This window comes from Epinephelus moara, chromosome 2 (genome assembly GCF_006386435.1).
Source record: "Epinephelus moara isolate mb chromosome 2, YSFRI_EMoa_1.0, whole genome shotgun sequence".
Taxonomy (NCBI): domain Eukaryota; kingdom Metazoa; phylum Chordata; class Actinopteri; order Perciformes; family Serranidae; genus Epinephelus; species Epinephelus moara.
This window is the reverse complement of record NC_065507.1, coordinates 24606567-24627947: the sequence shown is the minus strand read 5'-3', so window position 1 is coordinate 24627947 and position 21381 is coordinate 24606567. Positions and strand designations below refer to the sequence as shown.

General features: G+C 43.2%; 2 protein-coding genes across 2 annotated transcripts; both read right to left on the bottom strand.

Moving 5' to 3' along the window:
- Positions 1–1705: 1705 nt before the first annotated feature.
- Positions 1706–5947, bottom strand: LOC126404852 (extracellular calcium-sensing receptor-like). Its single transcript, XM_050068211.1, has 6 exons — positions 5757–5947; positions 5236–5533; positions 3467–4261; positions 3059–3286; positions 2761–2884; positions 1706–2619 (listed from the first exon to the last, which is right to left on the bottom strand). Exons 1-6 carry the CDS (start codon positions 5843–5845, stop codon positions 1706–1708), a joined length of 2448 nt encoding a protein of 815 aa, XP_049924168.1. The 5' UTR covers positions 5846–5947.
- Positions 5948–17136: 11189 nt separating this feature from the next.
- Positions 17137–21296, bottom strand: LOC126404459 (extracellular calcium-sensing receptor-like). Its single transcript, XM_050067693.1, has 6 exons — positions 21145–21296; positions 20623–20920; positions 18891–19685; positions 18500–18727; positions 18197–18320; positions 17137–18050 (listed from the first exon to the last, which is right to left on the bottom strand). Exons 1-6 carry the CDS (start codon positions 21174–21176, stop codon positions 17137–17139), a joined length of 2391 nt encoding a protein of 796 aa, XP_049923650.1. The 5' UTR covers positions 21177–21296.
- Positions 21297–21381: the final 85 nt, after the last annotated feature.

Genomic DNA, 21381 nt, shown 5'->3' with positions numbered 1-21381 from the left:
CCATGTAGCTTTGGATTTTTTTCTTCCTCATTAATAAAACCCTTCATTTAAAAACTACATTTTGTGTTTACTTGTGTTATCTTTGACTAATGTTTAAATTTGTTTGATGATCTGAAACATTTAAGTGTGGAAAACATGCAAAAAAGTAAGAAATCAGGAAGGGGGCAAACACTTTTTCACACCACTGTATATGTCAACAGATATAAATATTGGAATTGCAAAAACACTTTATCCTTGGAATAGAAACGGTAGCACAGGAAATAAAAAAAGGCATCTGATGGTATTAATAGATAGCTTGGACATAATATTGTCCAAGGGTGCTTGCACACCTGCACTGTTTGATTCGGTTCAATTGAACTCAAGGTCGCTTGCCCCCTAAGTGTGGTTCCTTTGGACAGGTGTGAACGCAGCAATCGTACTTGGGTGCACACCAAAAGACCCTGACTGACACCCTCTTATAGAGTGGGTCTCGGTCAGGTTACAAACTAACTCTGGAGTGGTTTGTCTGTCATGAGCAGGTGTTCTGACCTTGATCCGAACCAACTGCAGTCGTATTACACATTGTTTGGGTTAAACAAGCATGAGCATGTTCCAGACCCAGATGATTGTTAATGTGCACCTCCCTCTGTGCTGCCTTAATATGCACATTTGGCACATCCAATGCATCAATCAATCAATCAATCAATCAATCAATCAATCAATTTTATTTGTAAAGCCCAATATCACAAATCATCAAAATATCAAAATATTGTTTTCTTGTTGGAGCTGTGCCTCGTCTTCAAACTGTATGGTTTGCCTTAAGTGAACAGTGCAAGCAACATAGAACACGATGACCAGCGCTAAAATCAACCTGTGTAGTTGTCCCTCCATTGTGACATTAGAAAGTGTTGTACTTATCTTGCAAATGTACTCTTCTTCGATGTTTTATTTACTTCATGGAAATTGTGACGAATCAAGAGCAGCTGTTTTGACCAAGAAATCTGATCTGGCCTGCTTGTAAATGCTGACGTGATAACCTGAACCAAATCTATGCAATTATGCAACTTTGTAACAAATTGGTCCCTGATTCAGACAGTAGCAAGTGAACTCTAGGTCTGAAAGCACCTTAAGGGAGTTAAACCACTGGGTGGCATTCCATGTACATTAATATGAATAAAAAGTTTGCACCAGTATTTATACATTTTGAAGCAGCATTTAAAAGAAAAAAAAGAATACTGATGTTTTATATCTGTGGATCTACACTGCACGCTGCACCTCCACTGCTTGAAGTCTGAAAGCGTTGCCTAGGAAAGGGACGCCTGGACAACCATGCATAGACTGCTGAAACTGTGACCCGGCCGCAGATTAACAGAAAAATTTTCGAAATAGAAAAGTTGTGGGCTGTTGCATAGAAACAAGGCAACAGAAACAGGCTTGGTCACTGAGCGGTAGAATGCAATGATTTATCTTTATGTTAAATTCTCAAATGCAATACAAAATGCAGAGAAATCACTGAAAATATATAGACCCATATAAATATATATATATATACATATATATAAATTTGCTATGTCACTAATGAAATTATTTACAGTGGAAAAATATTACAGTAGTTCAATGCAAGTCTTCAGTAAATAAAAACAGTCTACTTGACAATTTGGTGAACCGATCATGTACACATTATAATGGCACTTGAATGCCTTTGTCATCATATTATTTTAAGTTTTCAGAGGGATTTTGGTGCCCCCTTCCCTATCATGTTCTTTTTTGTATTCTTCTCTGGTTTCAGTAAAATAACATAACATTTTGGAATAAAAATACAAATGAGCAGTCCAAAACTGGAGGCCAGAATAGCAAATATCTCCACAGCAACACTGAACTTCCCAGGGGAGCTGACATATGCTGGAATAAAGGTGATCCATACTGCACAGAATATCAGCATGCTAAAAGTGATAAATTTGGCTTCATTAAAATTATCAGGCAGTTTCCGAGCCAGAAAAGCAAGAATAAAACATAACATGGCCAGAAGTCCAATGTACCCTAGTACAGCCCAAAAGCCTACAGCTGAGCCCAGAGCACACTCTAAAATAATTCTGCCCTTGTATTCCTTAAAATTCTTGAATGGAAAAGGAGGTGAAATTGTTAACCAGAGGATACATATGATAACTTGTGCAAGACTGAAACCCATGACACTGAGCCTCTGCTGTGCAGGCCCAAACCATTTCATTACATTACTATCTGGAAGAGTTGCCCTGAAGGCCATTAACACCACTATAGTTTTCCCCAGAATGCAAGAAATACAGAGAACAAAGGTGATGCCAAATGCTGTGTGTCGCAGCATGCAGGACCACTCAGAGGGCTGGCCGATGAAGGTCAGAGAACACAGGAAACACAGAGTCAAGGAGAAGAGCAGCAGGAAGCTCAGCTCAGAGTTGTTGGCCCTAACAATAGGAGTTTTCCTGTATCTGAAGAAAATGGATGCCACAACAGCAGTGATGCATGTTCCCAGTAAGGACGCTGCAGTGAGCAGTGCTCCCATAATCTCTTTATATGATAGAAACTCGACCTCCTTCTTTACACAGGCATCTCTTCTCTCATTTGACCAGAACTCAGGGTGGCATCTCACACAGGTGATAGAATCTGAAAAATAATATAAAAGCACCTATTAGATTTGCTCAGTGCATTTGATGTTTTTGTCTCTATATTGCTTTTTTTCCATGCATGGATTACCACACACATTTTTTTAAATTCCCATTTTACTACAGCATAATAATGCTACACCTGTAATGTTGCTTATTTCTCCCTCTGCACATGTTAAACAGTCATAGCAGCAGACAGGCTTTCCTTTCTGGAGAACCTTGCGAGTTCCTGGACGACACATCTCACTGCAAACTGACACAGGCACCTGCAAGAATAAATTGACTATGAGAAAATATGTGGGATTCACTTTGACAAGGTGTTGTTCTTGACAGAGTCTATTATGCATTTTTATGCATCTTAAACATCATGATACAACAACTAGTGCAATACGCAATTTTTAATAATTGACAGAGACTGTATAATTATTATAATAGCTTACCTGTTGTGAGTTGTTTGCCCAAATTAAAGACTTATTTTGCAGATTCAGCTGTTTGTCTACAGGTAAAGATGCATCATAAAAACCAACGGTGACAAAGTCCACAATGCCATTTTCTGTTGGCTGCCAGTTTATAATTTCATATTTTGCTGCTGGGTCTCCATTCTCATTAAAGTAAACCTCCTCTCCTTCCTTTGTTTTGAAATGAATGCTCTTTATGTGTTGTAAGATCTAAAAGGACATGCATCAATGTAGATCATTATCTGACACAATTTTGAAGGCCTTTGTTGTGAAATGAACCTTTTGTAAGTGCTGCAATATCTAGAAAGACATTAATCCGTGTAGATCATTATCTGACACACATCCTGTAGGCCTGGAGACAATACACCATGAATTTATATATGAACTCACCGTATATGGATCTAGCTGCACTTTGTTGTTACATGTTTTATTACAGCTGAGCATACTATGAAGTGCGTGGGCCACAGCATACACTCCTTTATAAACATTGTTAAAGATAGGCATGGGCGACATATCAGTGAAGCTGTTCTGCACTCCAGTCAGATCTTCATGTCCAGTACATTCTCTCTGATTCTCTGTGGACAATTTTGACTGCTTGAACTTACAGCTGAATAATTTCTCCCAAAACTCTGTAAACATTTCATTCCCAGATGTATTGAGAGGCTTAATATCCAACATGAATTCTCTCATGCCACTGACATGTGCTTTGGGGATGGACAGGCCTATGGCACCATCCAGAATGTGATGCTTATCCATGGCTGCAGTTTGGGGATCAAAGATCCAGCACTCACTACCGACCCACTGGTACCCAGTCAAGTTGTGGTGAGACATTGCATGTATTAGCATGCCAATTTCGGGGAGGGCGACGAAAGTTACAACCACCTTGGAAGTGGAAGCTTTGATAATGTCAATTATCTTTTGTATTTTGTCTGGTGGATCTGTTCTAAACAAAGACACAGAGTACTCCAGACAGATGCCCAGCTCCTGGGCGGTTTCTATGAATATGGCCATGCCATTGTTGCCGTAATCATCATTAGTTCTAATAGCTCCAACCCAAGTCCAACCAAAGTGCTTGACCAACTGTGCCAGGGCTCTGCCCTGGTAGGCGTCACTGGGTATTGTCCTAAGGAAGGATGGGTACTTGGTTTTATCACTGAGACAAGCACAAGTTGCAAAGTGGCTTATCTAGAAGTAAAAAAAAAAGATAATTCGAAGAAGATCAAAAAATATAAAACATATTCACAGCACACTACAATGTGGTAATTCTGTATAATACTAATAATATGATAATTAATAATGATAAATAGTACATTTATTTGTAATTAAACATTCATTAATAGTTATTCTACTGTTTACTCATTATTAGTAATGCCATAATTTGTTATTTTAGCCGTTTATTGCACACATTATAACACTTTCTACACTTTCTTCTCTATTTGCCAATGATTATCATATTATTTATAAACCTTTAAAAAATTGTTTGTAAAAAACATAACACTGGGCCGGATATTTATAACACTTTCTCAATTGATATTGTTTTCATCCTTAAATATTATTTTGGTGGTTATTATAGAGTTGCGACTTGTGATACCTTCTTAAAAAGTTAATAATAAAGTTGAATTTCCTCAGTGTGGGATCGACAAAGTTTATGTTCTCCTATCTTATCTTAAATACTGTTTAGTGAATCTATATAATGTTGTTCAGTATAATGCTGAAATTTTTGTAGATGCCCTACACAGTATTTATCAACCATTTAACAAAGTATTATAATCATCAGTTGCAACTTTATAATAAACATTCAAATGATGGGTATAGACATTTTACAAGCCAATCAAGTAGCATTAATAATCTTAATCACTTTCTTAAAAGTTCACTTACAATACAATATTTGGTCTTTTTCTTAACAAATACTAAATATGGTGTATAACATTTTACAATGTGTGTTATAACAAACTAAATTAAACGACAATAAATTATACAACATTCAACATTTATTTATTTATTGATTACCATTAAAATGAATATACGTTCAATTAACTATGAATTTACCATTTATTTTAAATGTTTATTATGAAGTGTTAATTGTTTAAAAACCCCATTTTGTTATGAACAGCTAGAAGAATTACAGAATAATAATTCTTTTGACTAATTTTGCTTACCATTGGGATATGAAAGGGTCCGATTACAGTGGCTGTAGCCATGGAAGGAGAGGAAGAGGTCTCTCCCATAATGGCCTGCACTTGGGCTGGCCTGGTACATGGTTCCTGGGAGGATGCAGATAACTCCTCATTACCATTAGTCAAAGCCAATGCAACCCTCACACCTCTGGCAATGAAGCTACAGACATCATAGATCTTATAGCCCAGAGAGACACCAGGCAGCAGGTCTGTCCTGTTATTAATCTCCTCTATGGCAAAGAGCATAGCCTGGGCATACTGGAAACCTCTGAAATTCAAACTATATGTTGACAGATATAAATATTGGAACTGCAAACAATTTGTCCTTGCAATAAAAATATAGCACAGGAAATAAAAAGCATTTGGTGGTTTTAAGATGCATAAGCAGGAATATCTCTTATTTTAATACTCAGTTTTATGCCCTTTGCTGTACCTGTTGTGTATCTGTACCCACTTCCACTTAGATAGTTGAAATCTAAATAGATGTTTACAGTCTAGTTTACCTAGTGCATTGCAGTGGCAGTGGCTTGTGCATGTAGTTGTCCTGTCTGGTTTTCCAGCTTCTGTGGAAAGAGAAGATTCCCCCCAACATAATGTCTCCATCCTTAGATAGCTGGGGGTTCTCTGGATTCCCTCTTCGCCTGCACACCAGCTCCTCAGCATGAGAAACAGATGCAACCAGCAACAGCTGTAAGACTGCCCATCCCTTCTCTGGCCACCACTCTGTGGACATCATACTGTCTATGACAGCTACACCACTGGGTTAGGATCACATGTAAATGCAAATTAGGGGCTTGCACTGGTATTTATACATTTGGGAGCAGCAAAATAAATTATAATTGAACAGTGATGTCTTATCTCTGTGGACCTACAAGGTGAGGCAACAGGAAGAAGGTGTCCAAACAGAAAAATAGGTTTCTGCCCTATCCCATTCTGAATATCTTGAGCGTATACTATACAGGATTTTCCTACAGAAAAACAAACAAAAATGAATTAATAAAAAACAATGTATGGACTCTCACAAAAGTAATCCTTCATCACAATCACCACTTATGATCCAATTTAAGGTGTGTGGCAATGCGTTTATTGGCAGAGACCCTGCCCTCTATCTACACCTCATTTCCTTCTTATTTTTCTAATGTTTGGGAAATTCCTGGTCACAGCACACAGGTGGGGTCGGGATTTAATGAAAGGTAGTGACCAGGTGCCAGACTACAAAGTGCAGAAAAAATGCAAATATAGCGAGGCAAACAGTTGGCTTTTTACAAATAGTAGCTGACAATTCCTGCTTAATACCTGGAAATTCATATCTTATTAGATAACAATATTCAATTGCGGTGTACAAACATTTCCCTTTTTACAATAATACTGGCACAATTTATAGGCTACTTGAATTTATATTTGTAATTTTAACATTAAAACATAATATGGGTAAAGTTTAAAAAAAAATACTAAGTAGGCATATTGAAATGGCCCACAACAGTACAGTTTAGATTGGACCTGATTAATGTTCAGTCCAATGTTCACTCTCCTTTTAGCTTTGTTTGGTCTCAGACATGTTTTAAGCTGCTTAATGCTCTACATTTTTAACCAGGTTGTTGCTAACTGTTACTGGGCAGGTGAAGGAGGTCATCAAGCTAAAGGGAGAGGCTTTCTGGTCTTGGTTGTCCAGGGTCTCCTTATGCAACAGACAAGTCAAATCCTGGGGTATGGTCAAGCTGTAGAGGGCCCCAAAGCAAAAACCTGTGTGTGGAAGGAGTTTAAAAAGGTCATGTATAAAGTATGTTGGTGGGAGGAGAATTGCAAACCTAGACTGGGGATGTTGTTGAATGGTGGAAAGAGCATTTTGAAGACCTCCTGAACTCAACCAGCATGCTGTTTGTGGAGGAGGCAGAGTTCTAGACTCTAATAGAAATAACCTCAAACATATCTTTAAGAGTTGCCTCCCAAATATTCAAGAAGCTCCCTGATGGCAAAGTGTAGATGAGATTGCCCCGAGATGTTAAAGGATCTGGATATTGTGGGTCTGTCTTTGCTGACATGCCTCTTCAGTGTTGCATGGAGGTCTGGGACAGTTTGACAAAGTCAAACACATTTTCTTAGGTTTTGGCCTCTGCCAGAGTTGTTCCTCTTTGCCAAATCGTGGACAGGTTCTCAAGTTAATGGCAGGAGAGTGTCCAGTTTGGGGTCCTCCAAATTGTGTTTTTGTTCTTTGTAGATTATGTTTTTCTTTTGGATTCACAAGACTGTGCTGAGCTAAGTGCTAAGTGATTGGAGTTAGTCAGCACCTCTATGTTTTGCTGCTGAAACTTGCTGGATTACCCCCTCTGGGTTGGAATTGACTTATGACCCCAAATGAAGGACTACTTGGGGTCTTGTTCACAAGTGAAGGTGAAATGGAGCTTGGTATAGACAGGTGCATTGGTGCAGCATGATGGGGGCATTGCAATATTGTGGTCAAGAGGGACCTGAGCTGTAAGGCAAAAGTTTGGACTTAGCAAGCAGTCTACGTTTCAACCCTTATCGATGGTCATGAACTTTGGGTAGTGAATGAAAGAATGAGATTGTGGATACAGGTGGCTGAAATTAGTTTCCTCTATAGGATGGCTGGGCTTGCTCTTCAGGACTGGCTAAGGAACTCAGACATCCAGAGGAAGCTAAGAGTAAAGCCAATGCTCCTTTGCAACCAGAAAGGCCAGTTCAGGTGGTTGGGGATCTGATGAAGATGCCTCTGGACACCTTTCTTTGTATGTTTTTCAGGCATGACCAACTGGTAGGACACCCTGGGGTAGACCTGGAACATGCTTGAGGGAATGCATATCTTATCTGACCTGGAAACACTAAGGAGGAGTGCTTCGGGACAGTAAACGATACCCCTGGAATATTGTTGAAACAACCCACTGGTATGCCCCCACAGCCTCCCATGCTGTCTGAGGGCAAGGGAAGGCTGGGGGTAATGTTGCGTCAGGACTGAGGCATGGGCTTATGGGCTTTCGTGGCCCCTGGCCACTGTCACATCCTCTGCCCCGTCTGCTGCATCCAGCTGGCACCACGGATCTTCCTGTCCCTAAGCAGAATGAGGCTGCTTGGGCTGCTACGGCTGAGGCCCCTGCCAGCCCTGACCTCGCTTCATGGTGCCTGACACCTCCTTAGCACAGCGACGGGCTTCCTGGCCTTGTTGACTCATCATGGATACATCAGGCCCAAACAAGGCAGAGGCAGGCTCACCATGCAGATTGAGCAGACACACCCTATCCTCTGGCTGCAGCATGGACTGTAACAGCCAGAGATGGTGCCTGGCCGCCCAAAAACTTACTATAGAACTGGCAGCTGCATCACCCTGCTCTTTCCTGAGCTTTGGAAAAAGTGAGGAGACACGTCATAGTTCAGCTATTAGATCCGCACTACATCCCTCCTCTAGCTGGCCAACCAGATGGGACTGGTACAGGGACAGTAAGGCACCCGTGTTTGCCAGCTGTGTCTGGACTGCCATGGCTCCATGCATTTTTCATAACAAGCCATCCATTACCTTGCAGTTTCTACTCAGGCAGTTCACCTTGCCCAGGAGGGACTTTGACGGAGCTACCAAGGCAGCCAAAGCCTGATCCATGTAGGGCAATGGCCCCCAGCCTATCCTCCCCCGGTAGTCAACTGCAACCATACGACAACAGAGCCCCAACCAGCATGCTCCTGCTGTCGGTGTTGTGAACTGACTCCTGACCACCTCCTTGAAATCATAAGGAGAGGCACAAGGAATCTCGCCCCCCTGTTTCATCCTTAAAAAGGTGAAGGGGCGGGACCCTGATCAGCTGGCAGGTCAAGTCCCAGAGCCAAAGCATCCCAGCCAATAATTTCCTGAAGGAGAAGTGACTCCTGGTCATGCTTCTTTACAGGCACCTGCTGCCCCTCTGAGGCCAATTCATAATTCTCTAAGGGCCCAAGGCCAAGAATATCTATCTCCTCCTAAGACGACCCAGGGGAGGAGGGGCACCTATCCAACCCAGCAGAGCGCCTGGGAGCAAGGGAGTTCCTATATGACACAGTCCGTTCACCCCTACTGAAACTGTAATAATGGAGGTGGGGGAGAGCTCTGATGGTTCCCCATCCCCCACTACCGGACCCACAAACCTAGGGCACATAGCTGACTGCAGGCCCTGAGAAGGGGCTGGTGGACGTCTGCCAAATGAGTGGCAACTGGCTTCCTTTTGCCAAGCAGACATGCAGAAGCAGTTCATGCATGAAGCTGGATTATCACCAGCAGCCACTACATGCTCAATTCCCAAACATAACACACAGTAGTCATGGCCACCCTCTCCTGCCAAGAAGCATTCTTTCAACAAAGACATAATCTACCAAACTCAAATTTCCTTAATTTTTGTGCTTAGTTTATTTAGAAAGAAAAAACAACCCCCTTATTCTTTTTAAGATAACACTTTAAAGAACTACACTAACATAGTTGACTTGAACACATCGTGGATTTACACCAACAGATGGCGCTCACATGCTCCAGTGGATCAGGCTAAGTCATTTCTTTTCAGGCCCTACTTAGTGCGAATCAGAAAAAAATGGTGCTGGCACGATTAAGACGGTAATCCATCGTGTGTGTCTTCATTGATCGACAGGTACGGTGAAAACTCTCTAGTTTATAGTTGCTCGTACTCGTACTCGTACTCGTACTCGTCGTCCTCCGCTTATCCGGGTCCGGGTCACGGGGGCAGCAGCCTCAGCAAAGAAGCCCAGATAGTCCTCTCCCCAGCCACTTCCGTCAGCTCTTCCGAGGGAACCCCGAGGCGTTCCCAGGCCAGCCAGGCGATGTTATGTCCGAGCTCCTCACCCTATCTCTAAGGCTGAGCCCAGCCACCCTGCGGAGGAAACTCATTTCGGCCGCTTGTACTCGCGATCCTGTTCTTTCAGTCACCACCCAGAGCTTGTGACCATAGGTGAGGGTTGGAACATAGATCGACTGGTAAATCGAGAGCTTGGCTTTCTGGCTAAGCTCCCTCTTCACCACAATGGACCAGTTAAGCACCTGCATCACTGCTGATGCTGCCCCAATCCGCTTGTCAATCTCCCACTCCAGCCTACCCTCCCTCGAGAACAAGATCCCGAGATACTTAAACTCCTCCACCTGAGGCAGGACCTCCCCCCCGACCTGGAGTGGGCAATTCACCTTTTTCCGGCTGAGGACCATGGCCTCAGACGTGGAGGTGCTGATTCTCATCCCAGCCGCTTCACACTTGGCTGCGAATCGTCCCAGCAAGAACTGGAGGTCACTGTTTGATGGGGCAAGGAGGACCACGTCATCCGCAAAAAGCAGAGACAAGATCCTCCTGCCACCGAACCTGACACCCTCCACCACTCGGCTGTGCCTAGAAATTCTGTCCATAAAAGTTATGAACAGAACCGGTGATAAAGGGCAGCCCTGGCGGAGTCCAACTCTCACCGGGAACAAGTCCGACTTACAGCCGGCCACGCGAACCAGACTCATGCTCCTTCAGTACAGGGACTGGATGACCCTAAGCAAGGGGCCACCAACCCCATACTCCCATAGCATCCCCCACAGGATGCCCCTGGGGTCACGGTCATAAGCCTTCTCCAAATCCACAAAACACATGTGAACTGGTTGGGCAAACTCCCATGCCCCCTCCAGCACCCTGGCAAGGGTAAAGAGCTGGTGCACGGTTCAGCATCTGGGACGAAAACCACATTGCTCCTCCTCAATCTGAGGTTCAACTATTGACCGGACCCTCTTCTCCAGCACCCTGGAGTAGACCTTACCGGGTAGGCTGAGGAGTGTGATCACCCTGTAATTGGAACACACCCTCTGGTCCCCTTTCTTGAAGATGGGGACCACCACCCCGGTCTGCCACTCCAGAGGCACTGCCCCCGATGTCCATGCAATGTTGCAGAGGCGTGTCAGCCAGGACAGCCCTACAACATCCAGAGCCTTGAGATATCCAGGGTGAATCTCATCCACCCCCGGGGCTCCGCCGCCGCGGAGTTGCTTCACTACCTTGGCAACTTCTGCCCCAGAAATTGGACGACCCGCCCCCGAGACCCCCGGCTCTGTTTCCTCACTGGAATACGTGTTGGTGGGATTGAGGAGCTCCCCAAAGTATTCCTTCCACCGCCCGACAATGTCCCCAGTTGACGTCAGCAGCTCCCCGCCCCCACTGTAAACAGTGTGAGCAAGCTGTCGCCTTCCCCCCCTGAGGCGCCGGATGGTTTGCCAGAACCTCTTTGGGTCCGATCGATAGTCTTTCTCCATGGTCTCACCGAACTCCTCCCACGCCTGAGTTTTTGCCTCCGTGACTGCCACAGCTGCGCTCTACTTGGCCCGCCGGTACCCGCCAGCTGCTTCCGGAGACCCACAGACCAACCATGCCCTGTAGGCCTCCTTCTTTAGCCTGACGGCTCCCCTCACCTCTGGTGTCCACCAGGGATTACCCCGTGACTGGCCCCAGCAGCCTTGCAACCACAGCTCACAACCGCCGCCTCGACAATGGCAGAGCTGAACAAGGCCCATTCGGACTCAATGTCCCCCTCTGCCCTCGGGACGCGGTCAAAGCTCTCCTGGAGGTGGGAGTTGAAGATCATCTTGACTGGTTCTTCTGCCAGGCATTCCCAGCAGACCCTCACTGCTTGTTTGGGCCTGCCAGGTCAGTTGATCAGGTCAGTTGATCAGCTGACAGCTCTGCTCCTGTCTTCACCCGAGTGTCCAAAACATATGGCTGCAGGTCAAATGATACGACTACAGAATCAATCATTGACCTGCGACCTAGGCTCTCCTGGTGCCACGTGCACCTATGGACATCCTTATGCTTGAACATGGTGTTAGTTATGGCCAAACTGCAACCCGCACAGAAGTCCAATAACTGAACACCACTCGGGTTCAGATTGGGCAGGCCGTTCCTCCCAATCACGCCCCTCCAGGTCCCACGTGAGCATTGAAATCCCCCAGCAGAACAATGGAGTCCCCGGTCGAGGCACTATCCAGCACCCGTCCCAGGGACTCCAAAAAGGGCGGGTACTCTGAACTGCTGTTCGGCACATAAGCGCTGACAACAGTCAGGACCCGTTTCCCGACCTGAAGGTGCAGGGAAGCAACCCTTTCGTCTACTGGGGTGAACCGGAACTATGTGTCGAGGTGAGGCCGACTATATCTAGCCGGTAACGCTCAACTTCTTCCACAAGCTCCGGCTCCTTCCCCGCCAGAGAGGGAACATTCCATTTCCCAAGAGCCAACTTCCGTAGCCGAGGATCGGACCGCCAAGGCCCCCGCCTTGGTCTGCTGCCCGATCCACAATGCACCACTCCCTTCTGGATCCCTCTGCGGGTGGTGGGCCTGCAGGGGGACGAACCCATGTAGCCAGTTCGGGCTGGGCCCGGCCGGACCCCATGGGCGAAGGCCCGGCCACCAGGCGCTCGCACACGGGCCCCAACCCCAGGCCTGGCTCCAGGGCGGGACCCCGGTAACCCTGTGGGCCGGGTACACGTTCTCCTGTTGTTATCCATCATGAAGGGTCTTTTGAACCCTTCATGATGGGTCACCGTCCCTTGACCCTTCGCCCAGAACCACTCTGCCATGGGAAACCCTACCAGAGGCAAAATGCCCCCGACAGCATAGCTCCTAGGGTCACTAGGGCACTCAAACTCCTCCACCACAAAAAGGTGATGGTTCTCGGAGCAAGTTGCATGATTCATAATTGTTAAAAAGAACTGTTTCACTGACTCCTTTACACCATCACTGACTCCTGACTCCTCACTCCTCTTAAGCAACTGGCAGGTTCTGCAACTTTTCTGGAAAACTTAAACTTGCCATAAAACAAAAAGCCTAACTTAATCTCTTGTAGGTCATACTTAGGCCTTTACTGTGGTTTAAAGACTGACATCCATAGAAAAGTTTGGTCTTATTTTAAACCAGAGCATCTGCCGATTAATTTGATGTCTGATATGTTATGATCCACTGAAGATAGGTAAGATACCATATGATCTGAAGTCTTTTTTTTTTTTTTTTTGTTATTCTTTATGCCATCTTGACTGTAAGGGAGCAGGGAGGGGCCAATTCCGCCAGGCATTACTGTGCCGTGTTTCGGCCACCATGGCTGTGACCCAGTTTTGTTATATCAACCAAACAGCACTTCAACCCAAAGTAAGTCCTTAGGCTAAATAATTAAATGGTTTCATTTGTGTCTATTTTAATTTTGTTCATTGTAGTTATTTCCTACTTTGTTGTGCTGTAGCCTACAGACAAAGCTAATGCTGTTCAAAGTTCAGTCATGAATGACATGGATCAAAGATTTGTGGCTGTGTTTTAAAAATGCATTCATCCTCATAATTACATTGTATCTATATTTTAAATACAGTGAACTCAGTCTGCTCTGGGCAACACACCACAGCCTTGTCAAAAGTAAACAAGTTACATATTTAAATTAGCTTCTTTAGACTCTTCTGAAACATGCTGACCACATCTGCTAGAATCATCAATTGTCTAGAGTGGCAGCGATCAGCTTTGATCCTTGATTTTCTAGTTTTGCTTTGTTTTGTTTTGTTTCAAGGGCCTCTTATGGGCAGTGAAAGAAGTGTTACATACAACATTATCACCTTATAAACCTCTTGCCTCAGCAGAGAAGAACTGCTGACCCAAACTGGGGATATCATTGGGCTGTGGAAGGAACAATTTGAGGAATTCCTGAACCCAGCCATCACATCCACCGTGGAGGCGGCAGTGCCTGAAGACTCGGGGGAACTCTTGCCCATATATCCCTGGCAGAGGTTGCTGACGTAGTCAAAAAGCTCCCCAGCAGCAAGGTGCTGGGTGTGGATGAGATTCACCTTGAGATGCTGAAGGCTCTGGACACTGTTGGGCTGTCTTGGCTGACATGCCTTTTCAGTGTTGCATGGAGGTTGGGTATGGTGCCTGTAGAGTGGCAGAACTGGGTGGTGGTGCCGATTTTCAAAAAAGGGGGCCGGAGGGTGTGCTCCAACTGTCAGGGTATCACACTGCTCAGCCTCCCGGGTAAAGTTTACTCCAAGGTGCTGGAATTGAGGCTCTGACTGATTGTCAAGCCCTGGATTCAGGAAGAGCAATGCAGATTCTGTCCTGACCGTGCAACAGTGGACCAGCTCTTTACCCTTGCAAGGCTGCTGGAGAGTGTCGTATGAGTTTGCCCATTCAGTCTACATGTGTTGTGTGGAAGAAGGCTTACGACCACGTCCCTCAGGAGGGCTTGTGGGGGGGACTGCTGGACTATGTACCTCACTGCTACGAGCTATCCAGTCCCTATATGACTAAAGTGAGAGCTGCGTCCGCATACTCGGTGCAAAGTCAACGATGTTCTCGGTGGGTGTTGGTCTTTGCCAGGATTGTCCCTTGTCACCGATCCTGTTTATGATATTCGTGGACAGGTTTCCGAGGGACAGCCAGGGGGAGGAAGGGGTCCAGCATGGGGACCGCAGAATTGTATCTCCACTTTTCACAGATGATGTGGTTCTGTTGTCTTCATCGGACGGATGGATGGATGGATGGATGGGGCAGGGAAACAAGCATTACATAGAACATTATTACCTTATAAAGCTGATATGGCTATTGTACCTGGTCAGTGTAAGTCCAACACTGATTCTCCTTTTAGCTCTGTTTTGGTCTCCACCAACTATTTAGCTGCTAAATACCAGCTCAGTGGCCTAGTGGTAGAGTGTCCGCCCTGAGACTGGGAGGTCGTGGGTTCGATCCCCGGCCGGGTCATACCAAAGACTATAAAAATGGGACCCATTGCCTCCCTGCTTGGCACTCAGCATCAGGGGTTGGAATTGGGGGGTTAGATCACCACGTGATTCCCGAGCGTGGCACCACTGCTGCTCACCGCTCCCTCAGGGGATGGGTCAAATGCGGAGAACAAATTTCACACACTCAGGTGTGTGGCAATCAGTGGAACTTTACCTTTATCTTTAACTTTAAATGTTTTACTTTGTTAACCATCGAGTTGCTAACTTTGCTTGTCTGACATTTGGTGCTGGGCAGGTGAAGGTGGCTGTCAAGCTGAAAAAGGGGGCCTTTTGGCCTTGGCCAGTCCAGGGGTCTCCTGAAGCAACAGGCAAGTACTTGGGGGCCAGAAGGGCTGCACCCACAATGGTTGCCAGAACAAAAACCTGAGTGTGGTAGGAGTTTGGGGAGGCTATACGGAAGGATTTTTGGTTGGCCTCATGGAAGATCTGTGCTTGCACAATGGCAGACCAGGGTTGTGGTTTCCAGTTTTATAGAAGGAGGCCTGAAATTGTGCACCAATTATCAGGTTTAATCGCATTGCTCAGCTTCCATAACAAACATTACTGCAGGGTGCTGGAAACAAGGCTCTGACTGATGTCGAACCAGAGATCCATGGGGAGCAATGTGCATTCTGTGTTGGCCCTGTAACATGTGCTTTATGGACTTGGACAAGGCTTAGGACTGTGTCCCCAGGGCAGTCCTGTGGGGGAGTATCGGGTACTAGGTCCCTTGCTACAAGCCATTAAGGTTTTTTCATAACATAAGTGGTACAGAGTCAAATACTTTGTCAGTGGGTGATGGTTACAAGGGACAGCCCGGGCGGAGGCCATCACCCAGGCCAGATGAGATATACAGTCCAGGCCAGATGAGATATACAGTCCCTGCAGCCTGTAGTGGGTCTGTCCTGGGGTCTCAATATCTCATCTGGCCTGGGAACGCCTCACTCAGGATCCGCAAGGAGAAGTCTGAAAATGATGCTTAGGAGGGACGCCTGAACAACCATGCATAGACTGCTGAAACTGTGACCCAGACACAGATAAACAGAAAAAAAAGATGATGGACTGTTAAAGTGAATCATAATAGAAAAGCTGTGGGCTGTTGCATTGAAACAGGGACGGGCTGGGTCGCTGAAAGGTAGAATGTAATGATATAGCTTTATGTGTTTCTCAAATGCAATACAAAATGCACATAAATCATGAAATATATATATATATATATATATATATATATATACACATACATCCCTCCAGAAAATCTTGCGATCGCAATAATAATTCAACAAAAGTCTGCAATATTTGCAGGGGCTTGCAATTTTTCAGAAGTCCTGCAATTTTCTGTGTTTTTCCGCATTTTCCGGCTTGCCGGAAGTCGTCGCACATGCAATGTCATTTGAAACTCCATCAGACGCATCATCAAATCACACTAATGGCAATGCAATATGGAGAAACGCTCTGCATTGACATAAGAATTTGCACTGGTTAAATGCATACAATTTGTGTTGAATATATTAAAATGTTATGTTTACAGAAGATGTAGCTTACATGCTGTTTTACAATCACATTGTCTGTTTGAGAGCCACAATAATTACATTATATAAAACTAAAGAAGAGAACTATAAAAAACATTTGCAGCTATTTTTGTAATATTCCGTATGATTATTAGAGCAAGTGATTACATGGCTCTTTTTTTTTTTTAGAGGTAGTAGTTTTTTAAATAAAAAAATCACATTGTTTTTCTCCTTTTGTCATCAGTGGCAATTTTTGTTATTTGCCACAATTTCCCACAAAAAAAATCACAAGAAATGCAGCAATTTTTATCGTTATTTTTGACAAAATTGGACACAAATTCAAGGGTTTTGGGCCACAAATTCAAGGTGTTTTTTGCTGCGAGATCCTGGAGGGACTGATATATATACAGACCTATATAAATAAATCATATAAATATATAATTTTGCTATGTCACTAATTAAATGATTTATAGTGGAAACATTTTACAGTAGTACAATGCAAGTCTTTAGTAAATGAACACGGTCTACTTGACAATTTAGTTAACCGATCATGTACACATTATACAGTAGTAGCACTTGAATGCCTTTGTCATCATATTATTTTAAGTTTTTAGAGGGATTTTGGTGTCCCCTTCCCCATCATATTCTTTTTTGTATTCTTCTCTGGTTTCAGTAAGATAATATAACATTTTGGAATAAAAATACAAATAAGCAGTCCAAAACTGGAGGCCAGGATAGCAAATATCTCCACAGCAACACTGAACTTCCCAGGGGAGCTGACATATGCTGGAATAAAGGCAATCCATACTGCACAGAATATCAGCATGCTAAAAGTGATAAATTTGGCCTCATTGAAATTATCAGGCAGTTTCCGTGCAAGAAAAGCAAGAATGAAACATAACATGGCCAGAAGTCCGATGTACCCAAGCACAGCCCAAAAGCCTACAGCTGAGCCCAGAGCACACTCTAAAATAATTCTGTCCTTGAATTCCTCAAAATTCCTGAATGGAAAAGGAGGTGAAATTGTTAACCAGAGGATACATATGATAATTTGTGGAAGACTGAAACCCATGGCACTGAGTCTCTGCTGTGCAGGCCCAAACCATTTCATCACATTACTACCAGGAAGTGTTGCCCTGAAGGCCATTAACACCACTATAGTTTTCCCCAGAACACATGAGATACAGAGGACAAAGGTGATGCCAAATGCTGTGTGTCGCAGCATGCAGGACCACTCAGAGGGCGGGCCAATGAAGGTCAGAGAACACAGGAAACACAGAGTCAAGGAGAAGAGCAGCAGGAAGCTCAGCTCAGAGTTGTTGGCCCTGACAATAGGAGTTTTCCTGTATCTGAAGAAAATGGATGCCACAACAGCAGTGATGCATGTTCCCAGCAAGGATGCTGCAGTGAGCAGTGCTCCCATAATTTCTTTATATGATAGAAACTCTACCTCCTTCTTTACACAGGCATCTCTTATGTCATTTGACCAGAACGCAGGGTGGCATCTCACACAGGTGACAGAATCTGAAAAATAATGAAAATGCAGGTGTTAGCCTTGCTCAGTACATTTGATGTTTTTGTCCCTATATTGCTTATTTTTCATGCATTGATTACCATACACAACTTTTTTTTTATTCTTCTCATTTTACTACAGCATAATAATACTACACCTGTAATGTTGCTTATTTCTCCCTCTGCACATGTTAAACAGTCATAGCAGCAGACAGGCTTTCCTTTCTGGAGAACCTTGCGAGTTCCTGGACGACACTTCTCACTGCAAACTGACACAGGCACCTGCAAGAACGAATTGATTATGAGAAAATATGTGGGATTCACTTTGACAAGGTGTTGTTCTCGTTAGGTTCTATTATGCATTTTTAAGCATCTTAAACAAACATAATGAAAGAACAACAACTCCTGCAATATGCAATTTTGAACGACTGAAATAGACTGTAATTATTACAATAGCTTACCTGTTTTGAGTTGTTTACCCAAATTAAAGACTTATTTTGCAGATTCAGCTGTTTGTCTGCAGGTAAAGATGCATCATAAAAACCAACTGTGACAAAGTCCACAATGCCATTTTCTGTTGGCTGCCAATTTATAATTTCATACTTTGCTGCTGGGTCTCCATTCTCATTAAAGTAAACTTCCTCTCCTTCCTTTGTTTTGAAATGAATCCTTTTTATGTGTTGTAAAATCTAACAAAATATGCATCAGTGTAGATCATTATCTGACACAATTTTGTAGGATTTTGTTTTGAAATTAACCTTTTTTAAGATACATGAATCAATGTAGATAATTATCTGACACACATCATGTAGGCCTGGTGAAGATACATGATGAATTTATTCATGAACTCACCGTATATGGATCTAGCTGCACTTTGTTGTTACATGTTTTGTTACAGCTCAGCATACTATGAAGTGCGTGGGCCACAGCATACACTCCTTTATATACATTGTTAAAGATAGGCATGAGCGACATATCAGTGAAGCTGTTCTGCACTCCAGTCAGATCCTCATGTCCAGTACATCCTCTCTGATTCTCTGTGGATGACTGTGACTGCTTGAACTTACAGTTGAATAATGTCTCCCAAAACTCTGTAAATAATTCATTTCTAGATGAACTGAGTGGCTTCACATCCAACATGAACTCTCTCATGCCACTGACATGTGCTTTGGGGATGGACAGGCCAATGGCACCATCCAGAATGTGATACTTATCCATGGCTGCAGTTTGGGGATCAAAGATCCAGCTTTCACTGCCGACCCACTGGTACCCAGTCAAGTTGTGGTGAGACATCTTTTGTATTAGTATATTCATATCGGTGGGGGAGAGGAAAGTGACAATCACCTTAGAAGTGGAAGCTTTGATAATGTCAACTATCTTTTGTATTTTGTCTGGTGGATCTGTTCTAAACAAAGACACAGAGTACTCCAGACAGATGCCCAGCTCCTGGGCGGTTTCTGTAAATGTGGCCATGCCATTGTTCCCATAATCATCATTTGTTCTAATAGCTCCAACCCAAGTCCAACCAAAGTGCTTGACCAACTGTGCCAGGGCTCTACTCTGGTAGTCGTCACTGGGTATTGTCCTGAGGAAGGATGGGTACTTGGTTTTATCACTGAGACAAGCACAAGTGGCAAAGTGGCTGATCTAAAAGAAAGAAAACAAAAAAAAGGATAATTCAAAAAGATTCAAAATATAAAACATTTTTACAGCACACTACAGTGTGGTAACATTTTATAATAATAATATGATAACCATTATTGATTAATTATAAATGTATTGTTACTCAAACATTAATTAATTGTTATTTGACTATTACCAAACAATGAGCTGATAAATAATAATGTTTACTCATTATTAGTAATGCCATAATATGTGATTTTAACAGTTTATTGCACACATTATAACACTTTCTACACTTTATTCTCCATTTACGAATGATTATCAAATTATTAATAAACATTTAAGAAAATGTTCTATAAATATTATTTGGGTGGTTATTATGGAGATGCTACTTATGATTATAATACCTTGTTAAAAAGTTGAGAAATACTGTTTCGTGGATCTATAAACATGTGGTTGTCCAGTATTATTTTTGCAATCGTTGTAGATGCCCTACACAATATTTGGCCATTTAACAAAGTATTATAATCATCAATTGCAGCTTTATAATAAACATGCAAATGATGGATGTATACATTTTACAAACCAATCAATTAGCATTAACAATGTGTTACAAATATCTAGTTAATCAATCTCAATCACTTTCTTAAAAGTTTACATACAATACAATATTTGGTCTATTTCTTAATCAACACTAAATGCAGTATATAAAATGTTAAAATGTGTGTAACAACAAACTGTTACATTATTATAAATTATTGCATTACTATTAGTCAAGAGAATTCAATTATTATTTCTTTATTGATTATCATTAAAATTAATATAGGTTTAATTAACTATCAATTTACCATTTATTTGAAATGGTTACAAAGTGCTAAATGTTTAAAAAACCCATTTTGTTATGACTAGCTAGAAGAATTACAGGACAATATTTGTTTTAACCAGTCTTACCATTACTTACCATTGGGATATGAAAGGGTCCGATTACAGAGGCTATAGCCATGGAAGGAGAGGAAGAGGTCTCTCCAATAATGGCCTGCACTTGGGCTGACTTGGTACATGGTCCCTGGGAGGATGCAGATGACTCCTCATTACCATTAGCCAAAGCCAGTGTAACCCTCACACCTCTGGCAATGGAGCTACAGACATCATAGATTTTATAGCCCAAAAAGACGTTCGGCAGCAGGTCTGTTCTGTTATTAATCTCCTCTATGGCAAAGAGCATAGCCTGGGTATACTGGAAACCTCTGAAATTCAAACTAGATGTTGACAAATATAAATATTGGAACTGCAAACAATGTATCCTTGCAATAGAAAGGGCTGCACAGGAAATAAAAAGCATTTGATAGTATTAAGACACATGAAAGAGAATATCTCATATTTTAATACTTAGTTTGATGCTCTTTGCTGTGCCTGTTATGTATCTGTACCCACTTCCACTTAGATAGTTGAAATCTAACTCAGTGTTTACAGTCTAATTTACCTAGTGCATTGCAGTGGCAGTGGCTTGTGCATGTAGTTGTCCTGCCTGGTTTTCCAGCTTCTGTGGAAAGAGAAGATTCCCCCCAGCAAAATATCTCCATCCTTAGATAGCTGGGGGTTCTCTGGATTCCCTCTTCGCCTGCACACCAGCTCCTCAGCATTAGAGACAGATGCCACCAGCAACAGCTGTAAAAGTGTCCATCCCTTCTCTGGCCACCTCTGTGTGGACATCATACTG

Excerpts from the sequence above, each read along its gene's own strand:
- LOC126404852 (XM_050068211.1), bottom strand. The coding sequence starts at position 5,845 with ATGTTGGGGGGAATCTTCTCTTTCCACAGAAGCTGGAAAACCAGACAG. Across the intron at positions 3,287-3,466 it reads TGCAGCTAGATCCATATACG|ATCTTACAACACATAAAGAG; the intron begins GTGAGTTCATAT and ends ATGTCCTTTTAG. Across the intron at positions 2,620-2,760 it reads AGAAATAAGCAACATTACAG|ATTCTATCACCTGTGTGAGA; the intron begins GTGTAGCATTAT and ends ATTATTTTTCAG.
- LOC126404459 (XM_050067693.1), bottom strand. The coding sequence starts at position 21,176 with ATGCACAAGCCACTGCCACTGCAATGCACTAG. Across the intron at positions 19,686-20,622 it reads GACCCTTTCATATCCCAATG|ATCAGCCACTTTGCCACTTG; the intron begins GTAAGTAATGGT and ends TCTTTCTTTTAG. Across the intron at positions 18,728-18,890 it reads TGCAGCTAGATCCATATACG|ATTTTACAACACATAAAAAG; the intron begins GTGAGTTCATGA and ends ATATTTTGTTAG.